The sequence below is a fragment of the Melospiza georgiana genome, chromosome 2, assembly GCF_028018845.1.
Source record: "Melospiza georgiana isolate bMelGeo1 chromosome 2, bMelGeo1.pri, whole genome shotgun sequence".
NCBI classification, from domain to species: domain Eukaryota; kingdom Metazoa; phylum Chordata; class Aves; order Passeriformes; family Passerellidae; genus Melospiza; species Melospiza georgiana.
Window position 1 is genome coordinate 553,400 of NC_080431.1, and position 23,353 is coordinate 576,752.

The 23,353-nt window shown below is 48.8% G+C and overlaps 1 protein-coding gene across 2 annotated transcripts in view; it reads right to left on the bottom strand.

Moving 5' to 3' along the window:
* Window positions 1-7,765: 7,765 nt before the first annotated feature.
* The window catches only part of LOC131097021 (glutamate receptor ionotropic, kainate 1), a 102,180-nt gene continuing 86,592 nt past the window's right edge, over window positions 7,766-23,353 (bottom strand). For both annotated transcript variants that reach the window (XM_058045691.1, XM_058045692.1), the window contains 3 exons: window positions 19,832-20,057; window positions 15,512-15,762; window positions 7,766-8,149 (listed from right to left, as the gene is read on the bottom strand). In XM_058045691.1, the coding sequence (XP_057901674.1) occupies window positions 7,994-8,149; window positions 15,512-15,762; window positions 19,832-20,057 (633 nt within the window). In that variant the 3' untranslated portion in view covers window positions 7,766-7,993. The remainder of the gene's footprint in view (window positions 8,150-15,511; window positions 15,763-19,831; window positions 20,058-23,353) is intronic.

The following is a 23,353-nucleotide window of genomic DNA, read 5'->3' on the forward strand; positions in this document are numbered from 1 at the left end:
GGAGCAGGCATGACAAGGCAGCAGCACATCCATCCTGCTTTTCTGCTGCTCTGAGGGTAGGTCAGTGATCCCAGAAATGCTCTTTGCTCGCTGCATTACCCTGTGGAGCTCTTCAAGGGGAACAGTATTTGTCCCTGGAGTGCCCCAGGAAGGGCTGGAGGTGGCACTCAGGTGGGCATGGGGCACAGCTGGGGCTCTTTTCCAGCCTCAGGCGTTCTGGGATTCCAGGACTCCATTCCCATGGCTTGGTTTTGCTTCCAGGGTCACAAATTTGGGTGTTTCTCCATCAAATCCCTGCTGTGCCAGGGGGGGAGTTTGGGTTTGTCCTCCCAGGGAGATGCAATTTGAGATGTTCCAGCTTCCAGGGAAAACACCTTGGGGAGAAATGTGATTTTCTGGAGCTGAATTGGTGATTCAGAGCCACCTTCTGCAGGTGGCGCTGGTGGGAGCTGGAGATCCTGCCCCAAAAATCCAACTCTTGGGTTCTATTCTCGCATCAGAAACCCAAGTGCAGCAGGACTGCGTGGTAGGATTCAGGACTCTCCTGTTTGCCAGAACACAATTTATGGTATATGTGTGTGTGTGTGTGTGTGTGTGTGTGTGTGTGTGTGTGTGTGTGTGTGTGTGTGTGTATGCCCTCTTTGCTGATAGCCTGCTGCTGGTTTTCATCCTTTAAAAAAATTTTATTTTCTGCTATTCAGACAAGATGAAAAACATGGAGAAGTGGTGCAACATTACTCCCCACAGATTTTAAAATTACTTCACACAGGTTTTAAAATGATGACTTAATCATTTCAGGGATGTTTCTTAAAAGTTTCCTAATCTTCCTCAAGGCAGGGAGGAAGATCTCATCTTAATCCTTGTACTCTGTGAGTAACATTTGTGTTGCAAAGGCACTGCACAAAAATCAGGGTGTCAGAAGCCACACGTCAGAATGGAAACATTCTTTTTATTCAATGAGCAGTTTTTTCCTGTGTTTATTTGCTGGTCTGTATAGCAAATGTGTTTTTCCTTCTGACCTTTCCCTGCTCCTCTCAATAAACCCCCAGATAACTTTTGTTGCTCCGTCCAGCTGTGTGTGCTCTGTAAGGAAACAATCCAGATTAAGAAAAGTTTAATTCTGGCTCACTGGCAGCAAACTAAGTTGAAAACAGTTCCAAACTCCTACTGAACTTTGGGAAATTACTTTTCCATATACTCTGCCCCTATTTAAGTAATTGGAATAATTCAGGAACAGATAAAGCAGGATGACCAGCAGTAACAATGAGTAAATAAAGTGTTTCCAGGGCTACCAGGGAAAGTGGAGGGAATTGAAAATGAATTGTGGAATGTTTTAAAAGAAACGCGCCCTGATGGATTTTAACTCTTTGCTGAAGAGACAGAAGCGTTGCTGTTCCCTGCCAGAGGATATTTATGGGCTCTCCCAGGTCTGGGTGCCTCTGGGGGCAGGAGAAGGCGCAGGGGAGCTCCAGCTGTGTGCCAGAGGCAGCTCAGGGCCTCTAATCTCCAGTCTGTACACACAAGATTAAAGATCCGCCCCGAGTTCTGATTAAGAACGCAAAGTTAAGAGATTAAATACCAGGAAGCCAAATTAAAGAGCTTTGAGTCAATCTCTGAACTCATCAAAGTTCCAAATTTCTAAGCTGTCATTACAACACAGGATTAGTGCAAAGCTTCCCTACCCTGATTTGATGTCCTTCCCTGGACAATGTGATTTATTCCCCTGTGCTCCCATAAACCCAGCTATTGTCTTGTCTGCAGAGCTCAGCCCACCTGGATCCCCCGGGGGCTTTCCTGGCATTCCAGCCCTGCCCCACTTAACCTGGGGCCCACCACGGTGAGCATCCTCTGTGCTGCCCTGCTTGGTGACCCTGGAAAGGGCTCTGAGGCACCCACAGCATGGCCTAAAGGAATAAACACATCCCAAGGAATGAACATGACCCAAAAAATAAATACACTCCAAGGAATAAACACATCCCAAGGAATGAACATGTCCCAAAAAATAAATACACTCCAAGGAATAAACACATCCTAAAAAATAAATACATCCCAAGGAATAAATAAATAAATACATCTCCCTTCCTTCTCACCTCTGGCCAGACAGATCCCAAAGACCTGGGAAATAGGGAGACACCAGAGTGGGATGAGGCCACAGTGGTTATTCACCTCCAAGTACCTGAAAATGAGCCTGAAATTCCAGAATTGATGTTCACACCTTTCCAGAGCCAGTTCTATCCAGGGACCAGCTGAAGCAAAGAACTGCTCTGAAAACACATCCTGCAAGCTGCCACACTTGGTCATTTAAAGCTGCTACTGAAATGCATTAAAGTAAATGTCCCCCTGCTTTTCAGGATAATAAATCTTGTCCTTCCCATTTTTCATTTATGGAATTGGGATGTCTCAGCTACATTAAGATTGTGCTTTCCAGGGCTTTTTCCACAAAAGATAACTTAATAACGGTTCTGAATGCTGTGCTAATTAAAGCTTTCACTTGAAGTTACTCTCCCTTGTAAGGACACTGTGCCAAGTGAGCCATTTCCAAATTTGCATCTCAAGCTTAGAACTTTTTGTAAGAGTTAAGCACACAATTCCAAGCTTTTTGAACCCACTTTTTAACTTTCCCACATCCCTGCGCAGAATTTCTTATCCAGAACATCAAATTAAAATGTTAAATTATGGAGAGTTCTTTTTGTTTTTAAAGCAAAATTGGAACTTTTGTTCTTCACTGAATTTTATTATCCTCCTTTACAAGTGCAGTTACTATTAGTGGTTATTTAGTGTGGTTATTATCAATAGTTATTTAGTGTGGCCATTATTAATGGTTACTTAATGTAGTTATTACCGGTGTAATTTTACTCCTAAAAGCCATATCAGAGTGAAGCTTTCCATGCTCTGGAATTACTGGGATGGCTACAGACACAGCTGCTCTGTGTGGTGCCACCAACAAAAGGGGTCTGATCCAATAAGTGCCCAATCGTGCCCAGTGCTTCAGTGCCTGGAGCATTAATTCCAGAGGCTGTGGCTCTGAGCCGCTGCTTGCATTTGTGGCTGCATTAAAAGGCTGATCACGTTTTCCCAGTTAAACTAAATTACTATTATTTCCTTCTCCTGCTCCCTCCCCCATCCAACTGTTGTTGTTTAATTAAGGATAGCGTGCTGCTCTTCAGTGGGTGTTTGTTTATAGCCTGATAAATGTCAGGAATATGCTCTGCTGGGAAGTCTTTTAGCTGGGAATACTCAGGTCCTTTTAAACACTACTGCAGCTGTAAAAATAAAAATTGTTTTAAAACTCCTTTTCTGATGACTTTAAAATATTTTCATTATTAATTTAAAGGGAATGAGAAGTTCAAATTGTGTTTTTTAAAACAGCTTTATTCTTGCCTTTTTTTCTCCTTTGTTTGTTATGGTTACTAGCTGGCAATCTGCATGTTTTGAACCCGGAGAGGAAAAGTGCACTTGTGATTACAAGAATAGAGAATCTGCACAAGCTATTGCCTGTGGACACATTTATTTTTACTGGTTGTGAAGAGAACCTTTTCCAAAGCCAGCTCAGGCAGCAGCCTCTCCTCGGGGCCCCTGGGTGTCCTGGAGCCTTCAGCAGGCAGCGCTGGGGCTCCAGTCAGAGCCAGGAACATCCAGTTTTTCCACTGCATGGCAAAATATCCGGTTGTGGTGTTGTAAGGTTTTTTGATTGGTTGGTTGGGGTGTTTTTGTGTTGTGGTTTTTTTTTTTGGGTTTTTTTTTTTTTTTTTTTTTTTTTTTTTTTGCATGGGGCTTTTTTGTTGTTGTGGGTTTTGGTTTGGCTTTTTTTTTTTTGGTTTTGGTTTTGGTTTTTTATTATTTTTTTGCATGGGGCTTTGTGGTTGAACCACTTTGAGGCATTTTACCTCAGCTTTGCCACGGAAGATTTTACGTTGCTTTGCCCTTTCCTATGTATGGAGAAAAAGATTTCATGGCCCTTTACAAAAGTCAGTGCAGCTGCCGTGCTTAAATAACCTTAAAAACAAAGAAAACACTAATTGGGAAGGTGTCTAAATGCCTTTACTTTTTCAATTTCCCTTCATCACCCTTACCACAGTCAGGGAAAAGTTTATTTGAGCCCTCGGTGCATTTTCGGTGGTGGCGCTCTCCCAGGGAGTGTCCCCTGCAGAGGTTCAGAGGGTGGGGAGTGTTCCCTGGATCGTGCTGACTGATGGCCTGGCACAGCCCCAGTCCCCGAGCAGTGCCTGTAAATCTGCCTTTTCCCGGCACCTTTGTGCCACGAGGGGACAGCCACCAGGTGCTGGAGTGTTCTCCAGGTGCTGCTCAGTTCCCGACAGGTCTGTGGGACACAAAGCCCCGGGTTTGTACAAACCTACAGCCTGGCACACACATCCAGCACTTTGGGGGGTGCTGGCCATGATTTTGTTATTATTATTTAGGGAATTAAATAAGGAGAAGACAAATTAGTTCAGAAATTCCCCAGAGACTTTGCCATTGCCAAGTTTGATTCTTGGCTCTGCCAGCGATGACCTTGTTTGCTGAACACCTCTGGAATGGGTCACCGTGCAGTTTGCACCTGTGGAAATTCCTGGGAATGGTTTCCCTCTGCTTTCACTTGCCCTTTCTGCCTGGAGGGGATGGGAAGTGCCAGCTGCTTGCTTGGCTCTGCATTCACTCCCGAGCAGAGCTCAGCTTAATGTGCCCTGCCTGAGCTCAGCCTGGGCAGGCTTTCCCGGCCACCAGCACTGCAGGCTGAGCAGCTCAGCTTAAGGGCTGGAATAAATGATGAGTGCCTGAGAAGCTGATAGGAGAGACAAGCACGTTTTCATTCTCTTTGGGCAACCTGGGGGTTTTTAATGCATAGCTCTCCTAATGAAAAGCTGTAAATTCACGCTTCTCTCAGAGGTGGAGCAGCCTGCAGGTTCAGAGTGCTGAATTTCTAAGAGGCTGTTATCAATCACAGTCCTTCTGGTTTAGCCAAACTAAGACAGAAAACCTGGGGAGGAATCTATTTGCCATGAAATTCACAGAGCAGGTTTTCAGCTTGGTGGGAAGTCACACTCCTATCCATAACTATTGCATCTGGGACTTTATCTAAGTGTACAAATCCAGGGCCATCCAGCTCTTTCAGGGCTTTCTTGGGCCATTGGTTGAGGTGCAAAACCAAATTTGGCTCCATCTGTTTATGGGATTAGATTTCTGACCCAAGCACCCTATTTCTTCCCTTCATCTGCATTTGACCTGAGCAACCACAACAAAAAAATAGTTACAATTTCTTTATTTCCTTTATATCCAAAGAAAAACCCTTACAGGGATATCTACATCTCTGGTTTTGTGTGGGAGAACTGAGGGACCTCTCAGGACTCCTTTCAGTTCAGTTTTCTGGCTTCTCTGTGTAGGACATTGGAATATATTTAGAAAGAGCAGAAGAGGTCCTGTATGTGTGTGTGTATTTATACATATATAAAAAATTATTGTGCTATTTCCAATAGCACTGGAAGGTCAGATTTGAGGGGAAATCCCCTTTACAACCCTTAACTCCCAAGGTGCCATTGGATTTCCTAAACAAAAAGCAAACCCCAACACTGCCTGAGTTGAATAAACATTGATCATCTATTAATATCAAGACTGGTATGTCTTGCTGCTGCTTTGGCTCTGGATCAGCATCATCATTTATTAGCATTTTGAAATAGCTCTGCAGAGTGGGTGATGCTCAAACCTGTACCTGAAAAATCTCCCCAGATCTCTCCACAGAGAATCTGGGAGGTGAGGAAAGCAGAAAAAAACAATCAGCCAAGATGGATGCAGGAAGTTGAGCCCCTCATTTTGCCCACTTTCTATGCATTTTGCATAAATCAAATGCCACATTTTAAGTCTGTGTTAGATCATCAAATAGCTCTTTTCAAAATGTCAGCAATTCGCTGCCCAATAGCCTGCCAAATAATATGTAATCAATTGCAAATGGGATGCAGATTGTCCTGGAAACTTTGGGGAATTGTTCACCTCAGCTAAATGCAGATAACACTTTAGGTCACTTCCTGCACTCGCCTTGGCTGAATTAGCCTGGACAAAACTTTGATTGGAATAACGGCAGAAATGTGCAGAGATGAAGCTGAAACCCAAATAAATAATGAATGCAGCCTCCTGTTGAATGGCTCTTCCTAGCACTGGGTCTCATTAAAATCAATAGAAGGAGCACAGAACAAAAGGCCATGTGTTTACTGAGTTTAGCCTGTAGATAATGAAGTGGCAAATAGGTCACGCTGCTTAGGAATTTATTTAAAGCAATTTTGTTTTGATAATGCCAGCTGTCACCAAGTGCTGCTCACAGGGATGGTCTCCCTGTTAATTTTTCTTATTACCTGAGCAAGCCTTGACCCTTGGAATACCAGGGTGCACAGTGCAGCTCTGGGCAGGGGGCTGGAGGTGTGGGCACTGGGCATGGTGAGAGGAGAAAATGGAAAAGGGAATTTAGCCATCCATAGCTGGGCAAGTTTGCTGTCTTTAATTCCATAGCCAGATAAGATTTATACTTGGCTTTAAAACACTGCCCTGCTGAAAATATTGCAGCTCCTGAGCTCCAGGTGGGCACTGAAACGAGGAGATTACTTTGGGGTCTAGAGGAGAGCAAAGATCCCCTCGCAGCGCTCAGTCTCTGGCTGGGATGGCATTTCTGTCTGGAGAAAGGGAGGTGATCATTTGGGAAAAGTGGGGACAGTGACAGCATGCTGGAAAAGATTTCCTCAAGCCTCAGAGCATCCCCTAGGGATGCTCAGAGCGATTTAATCAGCAGGGAAAGATTATTTAATCAATCATGAACCTGGGGTTGAATTTTTTAAAGAGAAGTAATTTTCTGTTCATTCTGAAAGGGAGCAGGAAACAAGTGTGTCTGACAGAAAGCTGTCCTGGCTGGGGACAGCCTGTGGTGACATCCGTGACAAGAGGAGCCTGTGTCAAACAAGTGTGAACTGGGTCCTTGTGCTTGTGAAGCAGCAGAGCCTCTGCATTCGGCCATTCTTGCAGAGGGGCAGGTTCAAGGTGTGTGTGGTGCCTGTGGGAGATGAGGGGCAGCCCCAGCCCCTCTGGGTGCAGGATCCCTGGCAGGGTTTGTGGCATGGAGCTGCTGGGCCTTCCCTGTGCCCCGAGCAGAGCCCAGGCTGAGCCTCGGAGCGGGGCATTCATCTCCAGGCAATCCCTGCTGCACAGCAGAATGCTGGATTAGCAGTTAGGAGCCCTGGTGATTAGAGAGATTAACTGCTAAACACATCACTCCTTCGGGGGCCAAGCCTCCCTTTTCATTTGGAGCTGGTAGCCCGTTACAATTACTGCTCTGGCAATTAGGAGAGCACGAAGCCGCTGACCTGCACAGGGGTTGTGCTTTAGGAGAACCTTGCTAGCAGTATTTCTGCCTGTTTGCTTGCTAGGCAGCCCACTTTCCTTCCTCCGGACATTTAATGTGTTGCCTTCTCAGAAGATGCTGCTGGATTGCAAGGAAAAAGACCAAGCAGCTCCAAGGCCCATCCAACCTGGCCTTGGACACTTCCAGGGACCCCGTGCCATGGCTTCCCCACCCTCACAGGGAGGAATTCCCAGTATCCCATCCATCCCTGCCCTCTGGCAGTGGGAAGTTCATTCCCCCTTGTGCCATCAGCCCAATGAGGACTTCAGCTTTCCTAACCTCTAACCAGGCTTCTCTGGAAATGGGACTTGTTGGGATACAGGGAGAAGGTCACTGCAGTCAGGGAAAAGAAAAGTTTCACTCCCAGATTCTTGGAAAAAAGAACCCTGTCAGTTGTTTATTTATTTATTTAGAAAGCACATACAGCGATGCACGGGGAGGGGACGGAGATGCAGACCAGGTGAGCAGAGAAATCCAGCCCAGAGGAAGAGCCAGACACCTCCTGGAGGGTCGGTGGTACATCAGTCTAGACGAGATTAAAAGAAGGAGCCATGGGGAGCCTCTGAGGAGCGGGAGCTGGCGTCCCCTCGGGCGGGCTGGCTCTGTCCTGGCTCACGCCATGGTCTCCTTCCTCAGCGTGCGCCGCTGCTGGCACGTCAGGATGCTAGGGAAGGATGACTTCCCCTTCGTCCTCGACCTCTTCTTCAGCTTCTTCTGGTGCTTGAGGGAGATGCCCAGCTCCTCCATGATGGCATTGAAAGAAAGACACTGTGGGGAGAGGGGATGGAATTAAACGTTTCCCACAGGGAGAGCCCGGCCAGAGCTGGGCCTGGCCCTCATGGAGCCCTCAGGTGAGGGCAGAGCTCAATGTGCGCCATTGCAGAGCCCTCGGGTGAGGGCAGAGCCCAACCTGGATCCTCACAGAGCCCTCAGGTGAGGGCAGAGCCCAACCTGGGGCCTCACGGAACCCTGAGGTGAGGGCAGAACTCAACCTGCACCATTGTGGAACTCTCAGGTGAGGGCAGAGCCCAACCAGGGCCCTCACAGAGCCCTCAGGTGAGGGCAGAGCTCAACCGGGGCCCTCACGGAGCCCTCAGCGCTTGGCCTGGCCCCTCATGGAGCCCTCAGATGAGGCCAGGGCTCGGCCTCAGAAGATCCAGCTGGGAAAAAATCCCTGGACACAACAGGTGACTGCAGGGGTTTTTCCCTAACTCATCTCCCAGTGACTTTCATGTAACTTGGGCTCAACTAAAGACGTTGATGGACATCTCTGAAATTCCCCACAGGCGCGTCCGCCATGTTTTGGTGGCCTCGCGTCACTTACCCTTTCTTGGTTGGCCCTGGCCTTACAAAAGAAAAGATCTTGTTTTAAACACCATATACTTTAGTCACAAAAGAACCACGAGCATGCTGGAGGAAACAAAGAAGAGTTTTTTTAAGGTTTCTTTGTGGCTTAGTTATTTTTCCTTCATGAAATGAACGGACATTTCTCAAATATAGCGCAGGCCTCAATCTTCGTCTTTTCTTTGGAAAGAATCTTTTCAAATATCGTGTGGTGAAGAAAGGAGATAATTACCACAAGAATAAGGGAGATGAATGGCTTGGAAAGAAAGAAGAGATCTTCATTCTTCCCACCATCACAACATTAACAAAGACATCTGGGGTAAGTGGAAACATATTTTAAAATTCACAGCTGGAATAATTATGTATAACAGAAAGAAACAGAAGTAGCCTTTAAGTGGAAGTATCTGGCTTTGCTAAAAAACCCCCCAATAATTGTTCTGTGCAAATATACATGAATAGATGATTTATATATAAAATCGAATGATGGCAGCAGGGGGAAACTAAGCTTTAAACCCCTTACCTTATAAATAAATAAAGTGTGTGACTGGGTCTGCAGCGAGCTCCTGTGCTCAGTGTGGGTGTGAATTTTGGGTCCTGTGTGTGCCACCTCGTCCTCACGGGCTGAGCTGCACAGAGCTGAGATCCCAGATTCACAGCCCAACATTCTCCTTCCCCGAGGTGCTTCATGTTTGTTCATCTGCGGTTCCGAGGTCAATTAAACTCCTGTTAATTGGTGCCGCTGCCCAGAGCCAATGGCACAGCCGGGGCGGTGCATGCTGTCCTTTCAACCGGCAGCCGCGGTGGGCAGGCCTCCGCTGCGGCAATTGTCATTGAAATGCGCTCCCTCTGTGGATACAAACCCGGCATCCCGGCTCTCCTTCCCCCTGGAGCAGCAGGGGGAGCAGGCGTGCTCCCGACCCTTCCCGTGTGCTCCAGGCTCTCCTGGAGAGCTGCACCGCTCATCCCCGAACCTGTGAACCCAAAGGCTCTGCGCGGATTACTGCTCTCTGTGCTCTCAGCTTTAACTGGTTTCAAAGTCTGAATTACAAAGTGAATCCAGAGCTCCGTGGTAACTAGGGTCCTATTAACCCTTTGTAGGATCGATCGGTCTTTTATTTTCCTTCCCTGTGTTTCTCACTAGCCTCCTAATGTGTTGTATTTAATCCTGGCCATTACTCCCTGCAGAGTGCAGACAGGGATGATTTCTGCAGGTGAAAGAGTGCATTTTACTGCCTTGTTAATAGGCTGGTACTTTAATTTTCCAACGGGATTCCTGTTACTCAGACTGTGCAATAACCACAACGCCTTTCACATTCATCTCCACAAAACACCCCCCTGAAGTTCATTTTGGATGTGCAGACAGATACACAGAACATTTTGCTGGGAGGTTTTAATATCTGATCTGTGGAGTGCCCAATGGCTCCACTTCCAACTGCTTTGAATTTTAAAATAATTATATCAGGAAGACTCCAAGGTATTCTTAGGAAAAGTGGTGCACAGCCTCAGCCAGAATGGTGTGGGGTTTATAGGAAAGCCATGGACAAGGAACACACCCCAAGACCTCTGAGTCCAAGTCCTCTGAGCAGCACCTGCACAGCAGCCTTCAGAAAGGGGATGTTGACATTAAAATTCGATTAAAAAGGGAAATACACTGTTCTTTTGTCTCATAGTCAGGTGGCCAGACTGAATTGCTTTAAAACCTCCTTTTTTCCCGTGCTGGTCAGTCCACTGCTGAGGTCTGCCCAGAACAAGAGCAGAGTGGGCACAGATCAATCCCTTTTACAACCTCATGATGAATTTAACATTTTGCTTTCAGCCAGCTTAACTTTCTCATTCTGGCAGTGTCAAAATGCTGCCGGCCATGGCATGGAGAAGGAAATGCCATCCTTTAAAAACAGACTAGGTTCTGCTCTCTGTGTGATGTGGGACTCTTTCTCTGTGCCCTTTGGTCATTCCAGCAGCTGCTAAAGCTTAGTCATGAAGCTTCCAAATCCTTCCTTACACTCCCATGCAGAGGTCTGTGCTAAGTTTTAGGAGAATTACAGACTCAGAATGAAAAAACACATAAATAAATAAATAGCATAAAATAAAGTAGAAACAATGAAAAAAAAAAAGAGTTGTAGTCAGGATTTATCAATCTGTTGCTTCTGCTGCTGGGCTGCCATTGAGGACAAGGCATTTTATTAATACCTTGCAAAGCCAACCAAGCAGCAATAAAGCAGCCACCCAAACCCCAGGGTGTGGTGGAAGTGCTAGAACTGTGAAAATCGAAGGATGTGGGGCAGATTTCATTCTGGAAGGACTCCTGAGCAGCTCAGGGACAGAGGAGGAAGTGCAGAAGTCAGGATTTTTCTCCTGCACCCATAGCTGGGACACTGACCTGTGCCTTGTGCCGAAAGAAAATGGATTTACTTTTGCACGGAAGAAAAAAATATCTGAAATAGTTTCTTTTAGTGAGCAAACTGCTGCTGGGGCACATTGAGTATTCTATCACACAGATGGCACAAGGAGAGGCATATTCTGGTGGCACGAGGAGATCCCCAAATTAACTCCTTTAACCTGCCAGAGTCTATTGAGCTGTGGCTGTCAAAACAGTGTGACAGTAACCCAGGGATTCATTTACCTCTTCCCCGCTTACAGAAACTGCTCCTTTGTGCTCTGTTCACAAGGAAAGCCAGAAAAGCTGCTTGCTGCTCACCTGAGCACCAGTGATGGTTTTTGATAGCTGTTTGTGCAGCTGGGATGGGGCTGTGTCGGGGATGGCAGGAGCTGCTTTGGCATTCCCCAGGGAGCTGCTGCCAGCCCGTGGGGCTGTGTGTGGGACAGCTACACCCAGGGAACGATGCTGTCACTGCCAGCAGGGCTGTGGGACTGACAGCTGGGACAACGTTTACCCAGCAGGTGACAGGAACGCTCTGGATCCGGCACTAATCTAAGGAACAATTACAAAACCGGTCCAAGCTGCAACCCTGAGGATTTCTTGTGTGGAGCAGTGATGGAGATAAACACATTAGGCATCTTCCTTCTCCTCTGAGAGCTGAGAAGAGCTGAATTTAATTAGTTTTAAGTCTCTTCTACTGGGAAGCTGCAAATAAGAAGTGTTTTCTTAAATCAGGTATTCAGAGGACCTAATTCAGGTCTTTGCTGGCGAGAGGGAGCATTTTATGGAGAGCCAAAGCTTTCAGGGCCCCATTCAAACCAGTTAAGAGACCATTCTGAGCAAGACAATTTCTTGCAGCATCTGGAGCGCAGCATAAAGGCCCACCCTGGATGGGCAGGGGAGAATGGGAGCAGCTGAGCTGTGAGCAGCAGAGCTTTGTCACAAAGCACTCCAGCCTGCTGCCAGCAGCACCAGCACTGGGACAGGGCTGAGGGGAGGTCAGGGGGCACTGCCTGCTCTGCCTGTCCTCAGCAGCAGGTACACAGACACCATCCAGGGGGGAGCACTCGGGGGTGAAGGAACCCCCTCCAGCAAGGGCCCTGACTGCACAGGGGGCAGAAATGGCCCCAGGGAAACAGAGCAGTAACTTGTCTGATGAGCTGAAAACATAAAACAGGGCTGAGGGGAGGGAGAGGAGCTGGTGACACTGATGGGAATCTGGGATACAATGGAACACAGGTAACAGGGTTTGGGAACACTGGGGTGTGCCACAGTTCATGACATCCCTCGAGCTGGCATTTCTGTGCACTTTGTGTGTCTCAGATTGTTGACATATGTTTTTTGGTGGCAAAACCACATCCAGTCCACTTTCCCTTGCCCTGTCAGCCCCTGACTGGCTGAGGGCTGGAGGAAATCCAAGTGTTGTGGTCCCAGGGTGTAAAACACATCCAGTGCCAGCCACCTGCACAGAACGTGCCACCGGGGTGCAATATGCAAAGCAGTGCAGGGCCTGGCTCTCTGGGATAAACTAATGCCCGACTTTCCCACAAAGGAGTTTCTCTGTTACAAATGAGCCTCGTGAATTGCTCAAACAAGACAGTGGAGTTGCTCTGTTAATGGTCTGTGTGGGTGTTGCCTGAGGTGCTGCTGTTGAATATGTCCTTAATGGCTTACATGGCATAAAATGTAACTGATGGGTCTGACTTTGTGCTATGAGTTGCTAGCAGGCTTAGAGAAATGCATTTTAAATGGAGGAATTAAAATTCATTAAATATTGACACAGGGCATAGGAGATGCCAGCTCACCATCTCTGGCAGCCTGTAACAGGGTTCAGGAAGTTAATGGCGCCCTGCAGGGTGTTTGGGAGGTTCCTGAATTCAGAGCTGCCTGAATTCAGAGCTGCCTGGCCCACTTGCAGCAGAGACCAAAGCGGCCGCCCCTCCCTGCTTTCAGTAACTAGGCTGCCACCGCTCAGCTCGGCTTGGGGAGGAGATGAAAAGGAGGCAAATCATTTTCTTACCTGAAGCAGGTGAATTACCCCAGGAAATGACAAGGTGACAATTGCGCATGAGAGGCTGTGACAATTGTGAAAGGCTAGCAGCTCTCCAGAGCTCCCTGCTGGGGGTGTAATTATTTCCCGTGACACCGTTTAAGCTGCCCCATTTCGGGCTTGGGCAGTTCGCTCTGGATCAGCTCAGCCCCTGGTTAACCCTGCGGGAGCTCCCCCGGACACACCTGGCTCCTCTCCTGACTACACCGTGTGGATCGAGGGCTGCGCTCGGATCCCCCGCTCCTCCCGGATTAATTTGCCACAGTCTAACTCCGTGGATAAGGTGGTGCCAGAGGTGGAGTTGGACGGGTGGGGTTGCTTACACTGCAGTCCGTAAAAGAAACAAAAGGCCTTGCATGCAAGAGAAGAGAAATGGAGAAAGTAAATAAATGAACGAAGCAAAACTGAAAACAAGCACGAGAATGATTCAAAAGCTATATAAATCAAAAGAGACTCAACTCATGGGAACAGAAAAGTCACAGATTGTGTTCAACAATGCTTTGGATTAGCTTAGTGATAACACACCCGGCACAGCATTTCCCATCTAAGCTGCTTATCTCACCAGGGAAAAAAGAAAACAATCCCAGAGAAACCAGAGAGAAGCACTGGAATCGCTGCTATTGTGCTCTGGTGAAATTGCTTCTGGAAAAGAGGCTGGATGTGCCATATTAACTCACTTGATGATTCTAATTATTAAGCAACACCTTGCTGAGCAGCAGCAGTGCAGGTGCAGAAATGGGGGTGTGCACACGTGTGTGCAACCCCGAATTGTGTTATTCATCCCACTTATTGCTCAGTGAATTAACACTCCTGGCCTAAAGCTTTAGGTCTGCTTTAGTCCTGCCTTCAGGGAGGCACTGCCTTGCACAGACTCCTGCAAAGTTTCCAGGCTATTCTGCACCATGTTAGCACTTAAACGAAACATTTTAATTCTACTAAATATTTTAATTAGCTGCAACTGTTATCCAAAACGTATTTGAATAAACGATCTCCCGAGACAGGAACAAAACAAAGATACCAATGCATTTTTTATGCATTTTGTGCTAAAACAGGCTAAATTACTAATTAGAAAGCTGCAATATGTGCAAATACATTAATCCTTTATCTCTGCCTTATCCCAAACCAGGGACCCTTTAGTTGGCATGTCCTGGGGTTGCTCCATGAGCTGCATCTGTTTTTTGTGGACAATGACGCTGCTTTTGATGCAAACTGCACCTCCCAGATCGAGCTCAAAATGTTCCCTTCTCCTCCCACTCATCCCTGCTGCCCTCGGGGAGGGTCTTTGCCTCAACAGCCACTCCTGGCATTTATGTCACCACCCTTGTAGGATAACACCTTGGATGGGGATGGGGAATCCTCCATGGAAAGGCCTTTCCCACCTCAAAGTGCAAAGGGAACTTAAACCTGCTTCGAGGTGGGTGCCTCATATCTGGGAGCCTGGAGTGAGGAAGTGGGAACCTTTGGGGACTCAGGGTCACCCCCTGCTCCTGCAGGTGGGGTCCCCTTGTCCCTCGGGAAAGTCCTGCTGGAGAGAAAAGGAGCCAAACAGGGCCAGAGCAGGGTCCAGTAGAGAGCAGGACAAACTGCCCCGGGGCAGGAGGGGCTGGCTGATGGCTTAGGGACACTCTGCCAGTTCCTGCTCAGCCCTGACCCTTTCACAGGGCTGGTGGCTCTATAAAGGGGTTTTAAGGATTGATCCCTTCTCACAAAATGCTCTAAGGCTCAAGGTGTGATTTACACACAGCATTTACTTCATTTTCTTCTGCCCTTTTAAGTTGCTCATTACACTTCAGCGGAGCTATTACCAGAACTTCTTTGGCTCCACAATCTTACTTTACAGTGGCATCCATCACCTCTCGGTAGATCTCCCCGCTTTGAAGTGCATCCCTCAGCACAAGTGGTAAACCCCTGGCTTTGAAAAAAGATGCTTTCTACAACAAGAGGAAAATGACTCTTGGGATTTGGATGTGCTTTCCTTGTGATAATGCCATATAAAAGACCCAACAGCCCAGTTGTCTTTTATTCCTTTCCAATGTAATTTATGCTGGAAGTCCTAAGTCCAAGCAGAAACTGTTTGAGAAATTAATTGCCCTTGTTTTGCACTGCCCTGCTAAGCAGCACTAATTGGACCGTGGGTGAGGCACTTCCCTGTCGTTATTAATAAATTATTTGTCATTAAAGCCGGGGCTGCCTGGTGGGAGCTCAGCAGCAGGAAATGCACACTCCATCACGGAGGTGTGTGCTGCTGAGCCCCACTGTGCCCAGGGCTCAGCCCTCGGGAGCAGGGCAGGGTCACTCACTCACTCACTCACTCACTCACTCACTCACTCACTCACTCACTCACTCACTCACTCACCTGCTCGATGTCGCTGTTCTTGCGCGACTTGTAGATGAACTCTCCGATGGCCACGAACACGGAGAGCACCAGCCCCGCCGCCAGCACGATGAAGATGCCCCCGATGTTCTCCACGCCGAGGGCGCTGGCTTCCTTGCTGTCCTCCTCGGGGCAGCCGTTGCCTCGCCACCACTTCTCCTTCATCATGTGCAGCTTGCCCTCCTCCTGCAGCTGCAGGATGGCGATGGTGATCTTGTCCCTGTATGGGGACCCTGCAAGGGGACAGCGAGGCCTGGCAGTGCCACCATCTGAGGCAGCAGCCTCCCTTGTCACAGGGGGGGTTATTCCAGCTGGAAAGGGGAATCTCTGTTGGTGTCTGCCCTGGGGACTGGGAAGCAGAAGGCTGCACGGCTGCAGTTATTTGAGAATTCATGATAATTTTAGGGTCTCCTAGGGAGGTTTATTTAAGCCTTGGCAGTGGGTTTTCTTGCCGAGGCATTCCTCCACATCATATTTGAATATTGCTGTGAGCACTCGTTGAGAATTTCCGCTTTGCATCCCTTCTATTGACTTCAGCATCTGTTGGTTTTTCCTGCTGCCTGTAAATGAGGGCTGCCTCAGAGGAGTCCACAGCCACTCAGACACCTTCTCTTCTCATTTACACTCACAGCTCCACCTCAGCTACCTACAGCTTACCTACAGTAAGAACACTGTGTGGACAAGTCCTTTTTATTTTGATTTGCAACAATAGCAGCCCTGCAAGCTGAAAATAGGAACAATTTCATGCTTTTGGTTTGCAGGCCACCATTTGCTAAATGATGCGTGTGCAGGCTCTGCAGCTTTATGGGCTGGGCAGTGTCTGGCGAGGAGTGGGGTCACACTGGGTGGCTCAGTCTGCTTAGATTTGCTCTCACTCTGCTCAGCCTCTCCGTCTTCCAAACTCCTGCAGCCTGTGTTTGTGAGAGAGACTTTGTGGGATCAGGATTTTGTGATAGCAAGGAGGGGGCCTTGCTAGAATGATTCTGTGATTCTGTGAGATGCTGTTTGGCTCCAAAGGCTTGTGTGTGCTCCCAAATCCTGACCTGCTGGACTCCCTACAGCTGGAAACATTCGGAGTCTGGGCTGAAATGCAGAGCTGAAAGCCCTGCAGCTATTTCTTTCCCCTTTCCCCTCCTTTAGCAGCACATTAATAAGACGTGGAGGGACAGGACACAGGGCATGGCTTCCCACTGCCAAAGGGCAGGATTAGGTGGGATATTGGAAAGAAGTTTTCCCCTGTGAGGGTGGGCAGGCCCTGGCACAGGGTGCCCAGAGCAGCTGTGGCTGCCCCTGGATCCCTGCAAGTGTCCAAAGCCAGGTTGGATGGCACTTGGAGCAGCCTGGGATGGTGGAAGGTGTCCCTGCCCATGGCAGGGGTGGCACTGGATGGCCTTCAAAGTCCCTCCCAATCCAGGCAGTCCTGTGATTCTCAGATTTTCTTCAACCTCTATTTTACCAAAGTCACATTTTGCTGCACGTTAGAGATGTCGCAAACTCAGCTCCATGAAGGCAAACCAAGCTTTAAGGCAGATTGTATGCCAGAATGGAAGGGATCACATGGCACTTCAGACAAATCTCACTGAGGCACCACTCCTCATGCACTGAAATAGCCTCGGAAATTCGGCCCCACAGCTTCGGTTTTGCTCCTTATTTTGCTGTGCAGGACATTGTTAAAAACCTTGTCCCATGGATGCATGTGCCCCTCTCCGCTCTCCATTTCCTTCATCCCCCAGCCCTGTCTGAGGAGAGCAGCGTGAGGAACATTGCAGCTCCTCATTTGTTGTGCCAGCACCGAGCTGCTGCTGGGGCACAGCACTGCCAGCACTGGGCCATGCTGTGCCCACAGCTGCCAGGAGACGTGTGTCACTCTATCCCAAATCCATCTGGGAAGCCAGAGACCAGCACTGCTGCAGGCAGCCAGCTCTGAGAGGAAAACGTGCCTGCTGTAAGAATGGATGAGTTGTGTGCTTGCTGTTAAAGACCCAAAAATAACAGCACAGAAAACAGGCCAGAAACACCTCCAAAAACTGGCTGAGCACAGAGGAGTGAATTATTACCCCTGGAAACAGCAGTGCCTGGCAGAAGAGAGAGCAGAATTGTTTGTGCCTTGTCCCCTGCAATGTGTGAGGCTGCAGGACTCATCCATTTCCCCTGTCTGGAAGGACACAGCTGGGAGCTAAAGTGGAGCAGCCAGAGTCACAGCACAGGATTTGTGGGGCTGTTCATTCTTTCTTGTGTTGTTTATGTTGCCATCAGGATTACCACAATTCATCTGGAGGGTAACAGGCACCTCTAGATTTCTGCACTGGCTTTTAGAGTTTGTCAAGAGTGCCTGGAGAGCTGCACTGGTGGTGGTTTATTGGTGAGCTCTACCACCACCCACAAATCCATCTCCACACCTCTTTAAATATTCAGCACATTACTTATGGCCTCTGAGCTGTTAACAAACCTCTTAGGCCAAGAAATACATTTATCTACTTTCTAAACAGTCTCCCAAGGAACTGGGAAGAGCTTTAGTGTTAGAATTACCTGCATCAGCCTGGCACTGATCCTGGAGTAACATATCAGAGAATTCCAGAATCATTGAGGGTGGAAGGGAACTGAGAGTCCAGCCTGTGCCCAGTGCCCACCTTGTCCCCAGCCCAGAGCACTGAGCGCCACACCCAGGCCTTTCTGGCACCTCCAGGAATGGGCACTCCAAACCTCCCTGGGCAGCCCCTGACAAGGCCTGGCCCCCCTTTCCATGGAGAAATTCCTCCTGATGCCTATAACTGCTGTATTTTACTTGCAGAAGATGCTCTGGTAAAATGATACATTTCCTGGATTCAGGAATTCTCCAATTCTCCTCCCTGTTTCTTCAGGAGCCGTAAGGTGCTGTCCAGCTCCCTCACTGGAAATTCTGGAGTCACAGACCCTGTGGTTTTACATTCCCCTGCAGTTAAGCCCTGATGAAGATCTGGTGTTAAGGGTCACTGACAGCCCTTTTAATTTTTTTATTTTCCATACAGCCTCTGCAATCAATACTCTTGAATGCTCTGAGAGAAATAACAGAGGCTTGGGGGTCCCTCTGAACAGTGGCAGGTTTATCTTGTTTATGAAATCAGTTGTTTATGAGATGCTTAATGATGCTGGATTATTCCACAGTGCTTGGGGAAATCTATTCCCCTGAATTTTGCAGGTTTTTCTCAACAAAAATATAAAGGTTCACTTCTCATACAAGAAACATCTTATAAATATATTTCACAGCTGCATTTCCAATGGCTGCACTGTCTCTGAGGATTGCCATCTGTTCCAATTATTCCTTCATTGTTCTTAGTTTAAAGTGTGGCAGTTTTATAACCGCAAGGAAACTCTTGCCATGAGTTTGTCATTCCTGGGGGTTTTAGCTTTTGTATCACTTTTCTCAGGGTGCCAGGGCTGTTCTCACATAGCCAGTGGTAAAATATACTTGGGATGTCATGTCTGTGACAATCTGTCTGCAGGGCTCAGCACCACAAAGAATGACAGTTCCAAGTGCAGAGGTGTTTCTCCCTTATTTATATTGCTCTGTCAAGCAATGGATGAACAAATCTCCAGCTGGACCGGGCTTGGAGCAACCTGGGATAGCGGGAGGTGTCCCTGCCATGGCAGGGGTGGCACTTTGAGATTCTTTCCAAGCCAAACCCTTCTGTGGCTCCATAATTGTATGAACACAGGACAAAACCTGGCCCCCCATGCCAATTGTTCACAAGCGCACAGCACAAAAATCTGACACAATTTTTAATGCTGTACAATTAGAAGACCTTAGAAAGGGTACTGGACATGCTAGAAAAGGTCTGCCAGAGGGAGTTCAGAGAAATTGGGAGTCTTAAAGCTCTGCATGAAAGGGGATGACTTTCTGATTTATTCAATGACAGTGCAACACTGAAGAACAGTGAGGATCACCTGCAAGGTTCTGCATCAGGGAGATGCAGGGTTTTGAGTAAGCAGTTTTCTTTGGGGCACATACAGAATCCCAGAATGGTTTGGGTGGGAAGGGACCTTAAAGCCCTTTCTGTCAGGTGGGCAGGGACACCTTCCACTGTCCCAGGCTGCTTCAAGCCCCACCCAGCATGGCTTTGGACACTGCCAGGGACAGGGCAGCCAGATTATGTGGGCACCTCGTGCCAAGGCCTCAGCACCCTCCCAGGGAGGAATTCCTTCCCAATGTCCCATCTAGCCCCGGTTTTGTCAGTGTGCATCCATTCTCCCTTGCCCCGTTTCTGAGGTCCCAGGAGTGAACGGTTTGCCTCAGGGGACCCTGCTGCGCCGCCCAGCCCTTACCGATGGGGGTGCCCACGCCGTAGCCCTTGGAGTCGATGAGGCCCCCGATCTGGGTGAGGTTGCAGTTCCTCTGGGTCACGTACTCGATGCTGGTGGACTCCATGAGCAGCGCGTAGTCGGTGGTGAGCACGCGCTGGATGCCCTCGTCGTTGTTCTTCACCAGCGCCGTCTGCTGCCGGCTGCTCATGAATGCCCACATCTTCTCGTACGTCGAGATTTTGGATTTCTGCGGGGAAAGGGGGCACAGAGTCACACCAGCACCACCCACAGCTGCCCTTGCCGGGCGTGCCTCAGCCTCCCAGCCTCCCAGCCTCAATGGCGGCACCACATCCAGAGTGACAGGGAACTGGTGGCAGGGCTTCCTTCCAGCAGCACTCCCCCCTTACTGGGCTTTGTGCTGAGCAATCTCTTGTTGTTTCCCACTTTCTCTGCTGTGCCAGGAATGGAATTACTGCCTGGCTGTGAAGTGCTCTGGAGTTTTCTGGGCCCATGCTGCTCCGTGGATTGCAGCATGCAGGCAGCTGATCCAGTGCAGCTGGGCACTGCTTTCCTGGGACACTGCTATCCTGGCACACTGCTGCCCTGGGACACTGCTGCCCTGGGACACTGCTGCCCTGGGACACTGCTGCCCTGGCACACTGCTGCCCTGGGACACTGCTGCCCTGGGACACTGCTGCCCTGGGACACTGCTGCCCTGGCACACTGCTGTCCTGGGACACTGCTGTCCTGGGACACTGCTGCCCTGGCACACTGCTGCCCTGGGACACTGCTGCCCTGGCACACTGCTGCCCTGGGACACTGCTGCCCTGGGACACTGCTGTCCTGGCACACTGCTGCCCTGGCACACTGCTGCCCTGGGACACTGCTGCCCTGGCACACTGCTGCCCTGGGACACTGCTGCCCTGGCACACTGCTGCCCTGGGACACTGCTGCCCTGGGACACTGCTGTCCCGGCACACTGCTGCCCTGGGACACTGCTGTCCTGGCACACTGCTGCCCTGGGACACTGCTGCCCTGGGACACTGCTGCCCTGGGACACTGCTGCCCTGGCACACTGCTGTCCCGGCACACTGCTGCCCTGGGACACTGCTGTCCTCAGACACTGCTGTCCTGGGACACTGCTGCCCTGGGACACTGTTCCTGCCCATTGGGGCACGCTCCAAGAGCCTGGTGATGAACAAAGCATTCCTCTGCCCCTGTCTGTTCATATCACTTGCCTGAAGTCACACATTTCAGGGATAAAGTTTGAGGAACAGACCAAATCAACTCCTGCTTTGTGCTTCCGGTTGCAATCAGACTTGAGGACGTGATCTCTTTGCCACAGGGTTTAAAGGCAGAGTCTCCTCAGTCCCTCAAGCCCTGTCTCTGGTTTACAGCCATCTCAGCTGATTCCAGGCTCCGTTTTAAACACCAGCTTCGGGGAGATTCCTGTGAGAAGTCGATTTTCTGGTTCTTTGAGCTTTAAATGTTAATATGCCTTATCTATAAATTCAGTATCTGTGAATGTCACCTGAATTCCACCTCAGTTTGGTGAGCCACACGATGCTGCTAAACTCTGAAGGTGGTTAAGTGGCTCTCCACAAGTAGTTACCAATTTTATAGCTCAGTTGGGAATATTTTTGGAATTGATGCTATGTTTATGTACTAGACTGAGTCTGACAGTGGAATTTAGTGGAAGAATGTGTTCCTTACTCAGAAGAGTTTGTAAGAACAATCTTGGCTTCTCAACTTGCCAGCTACCATTTTTTTTCCTCAGGATGGATCCTGTGCCAAATTTTGGCCTTTGAATTTTCATTAATTTCAGTGGAAACACATCTGCACTTTAGAAGGCAGGAGCTGGCACAAGCTGCAACACATGGTTAAGATCTGTAATGATGGAGGGGCAAAAAAGCAGTGGAAGATTTATGGACATGCTGGAAACAGAGCAGGACAGCAGTCTGGAGAAATAAAGTGTGTCACTGCTTGTGGATGGGGAACATCTTGCCTTCATCTGCACTTCTCCCACATTTGTCATTCCCACAGATGGGCAATGCTGCTGGGGTGCTGCTGGCTTGCCCTCCTAAAAGGCTTCACTGTCCTGAGCTGCCCGGGCCCTGGTTTTGGGGCATTTCCATCTACTTTGGCCAGATCTGGCATCTCTACATAGGGAAAAGGCCAATTCTGAGGTTCTTTTCAAAGTAAGAACTCCATTTTCGCCCCACAAATAATTCCAGTTGCTTTTGTTTTCTTCCCCCCACTGTCTGGCTAAAAGTAACTGCAGAAAAGTGACTCCCTTGATAAATATCTCATCTACAGAATAATTTTTTTTTCTGAGGAAACTATAGCAACAAGGACACTGGTGCTAGGCATTCCAAACCTGGGCAGTCACAACAGTTAGCATGAGCCTTATAGACACCACTAACTGCAAGTGATGTCAGCTTGAAAAACTGCAAGTGGAGCTTTGGAAAGTGCATTTGAATAAATGCAGGTAAAGCAGTGGGAGTACCTTGCTTTTCCAATGTGCTTCCTGACCTCCATCCCATCCAGCAGTTACACCATGTAATCTCATCTTCCAGGGCTTCCTGCTGCTCCTTTGAGCACAAAGTCCTAAATCAAAGCTCTTTAGAGTCTGCTTTGTGTTTTCCTGTGCCTGATGTCTACAGAAACCTTTTTTCCATGTGTGTCCCATTCAGTCCTGGAAACCAGAGGGATTTGGGCTGTGCCCCTCCTGTCCTGCATGTCAGTCCCTTGTTCCTATCCCCTCCGCACATTGTGGTTTGCTTTGAAGAATGTTGTTCTGAAAACAATCTGTTCCCCTTGGCATCCCTTGGCTTTGGCACTGTTTGATTTGACAAACCACAGCTTGCAGCAGAGAAAGCACTCGAGGCCGCGACCCTTCCCAGGGCACCCAGCCCCGCGCCTCACTCCTCAGGGTGTGTTTGCTGCTGCCGCAGTGATGCCTCCTGTCCGGGTCCCTGTCCCCAGCGCTCCAGCACTGCCGGGGCCTGGACAGCTCCCGGGAAAGGGGCAGAGCCTGGCGAGGCGCTGCAACTGTGCGTGCCCTGGGAGGAGAGCGGGAGCGCAGTTACTGCTGCCTCAACTCCCTCCTGCTGCCTCCTCCCTCCACCCTGGCGTGCTTGTTTGGCTCAAGGAGCACATGCACCATCTCAGGCCGAGGCAGGCAAAGTCAGAGCCTTCCTCTGCAGACACAAGTAGCTGCTTTTGTACAGACAGCTACTCCAGGATTTTTTATTTCAGGTTTTGGGCAGACAAAGAACTCCTTATCTTGTGAGGATCTGGAGATGCTTCCATAATAAAAAAACACCACAGAGTGTTTATAAGTGTGATACACTGCATTTCTCATGCATTTCCACTGTGTCCCCATCCCTCTGCCAGGGAATCCATCTCCAGCTTCTGTACTGCCCTTCCCCTGTGCCTCTGTGCACACGTATTTCAGGCACAAGTAAGCTGCACATGTAGCGCATAAATATTTAACCACCTTGTCTGAAGGTTTGCTTTTAGAAGCTCACATGCTTTAAAGCC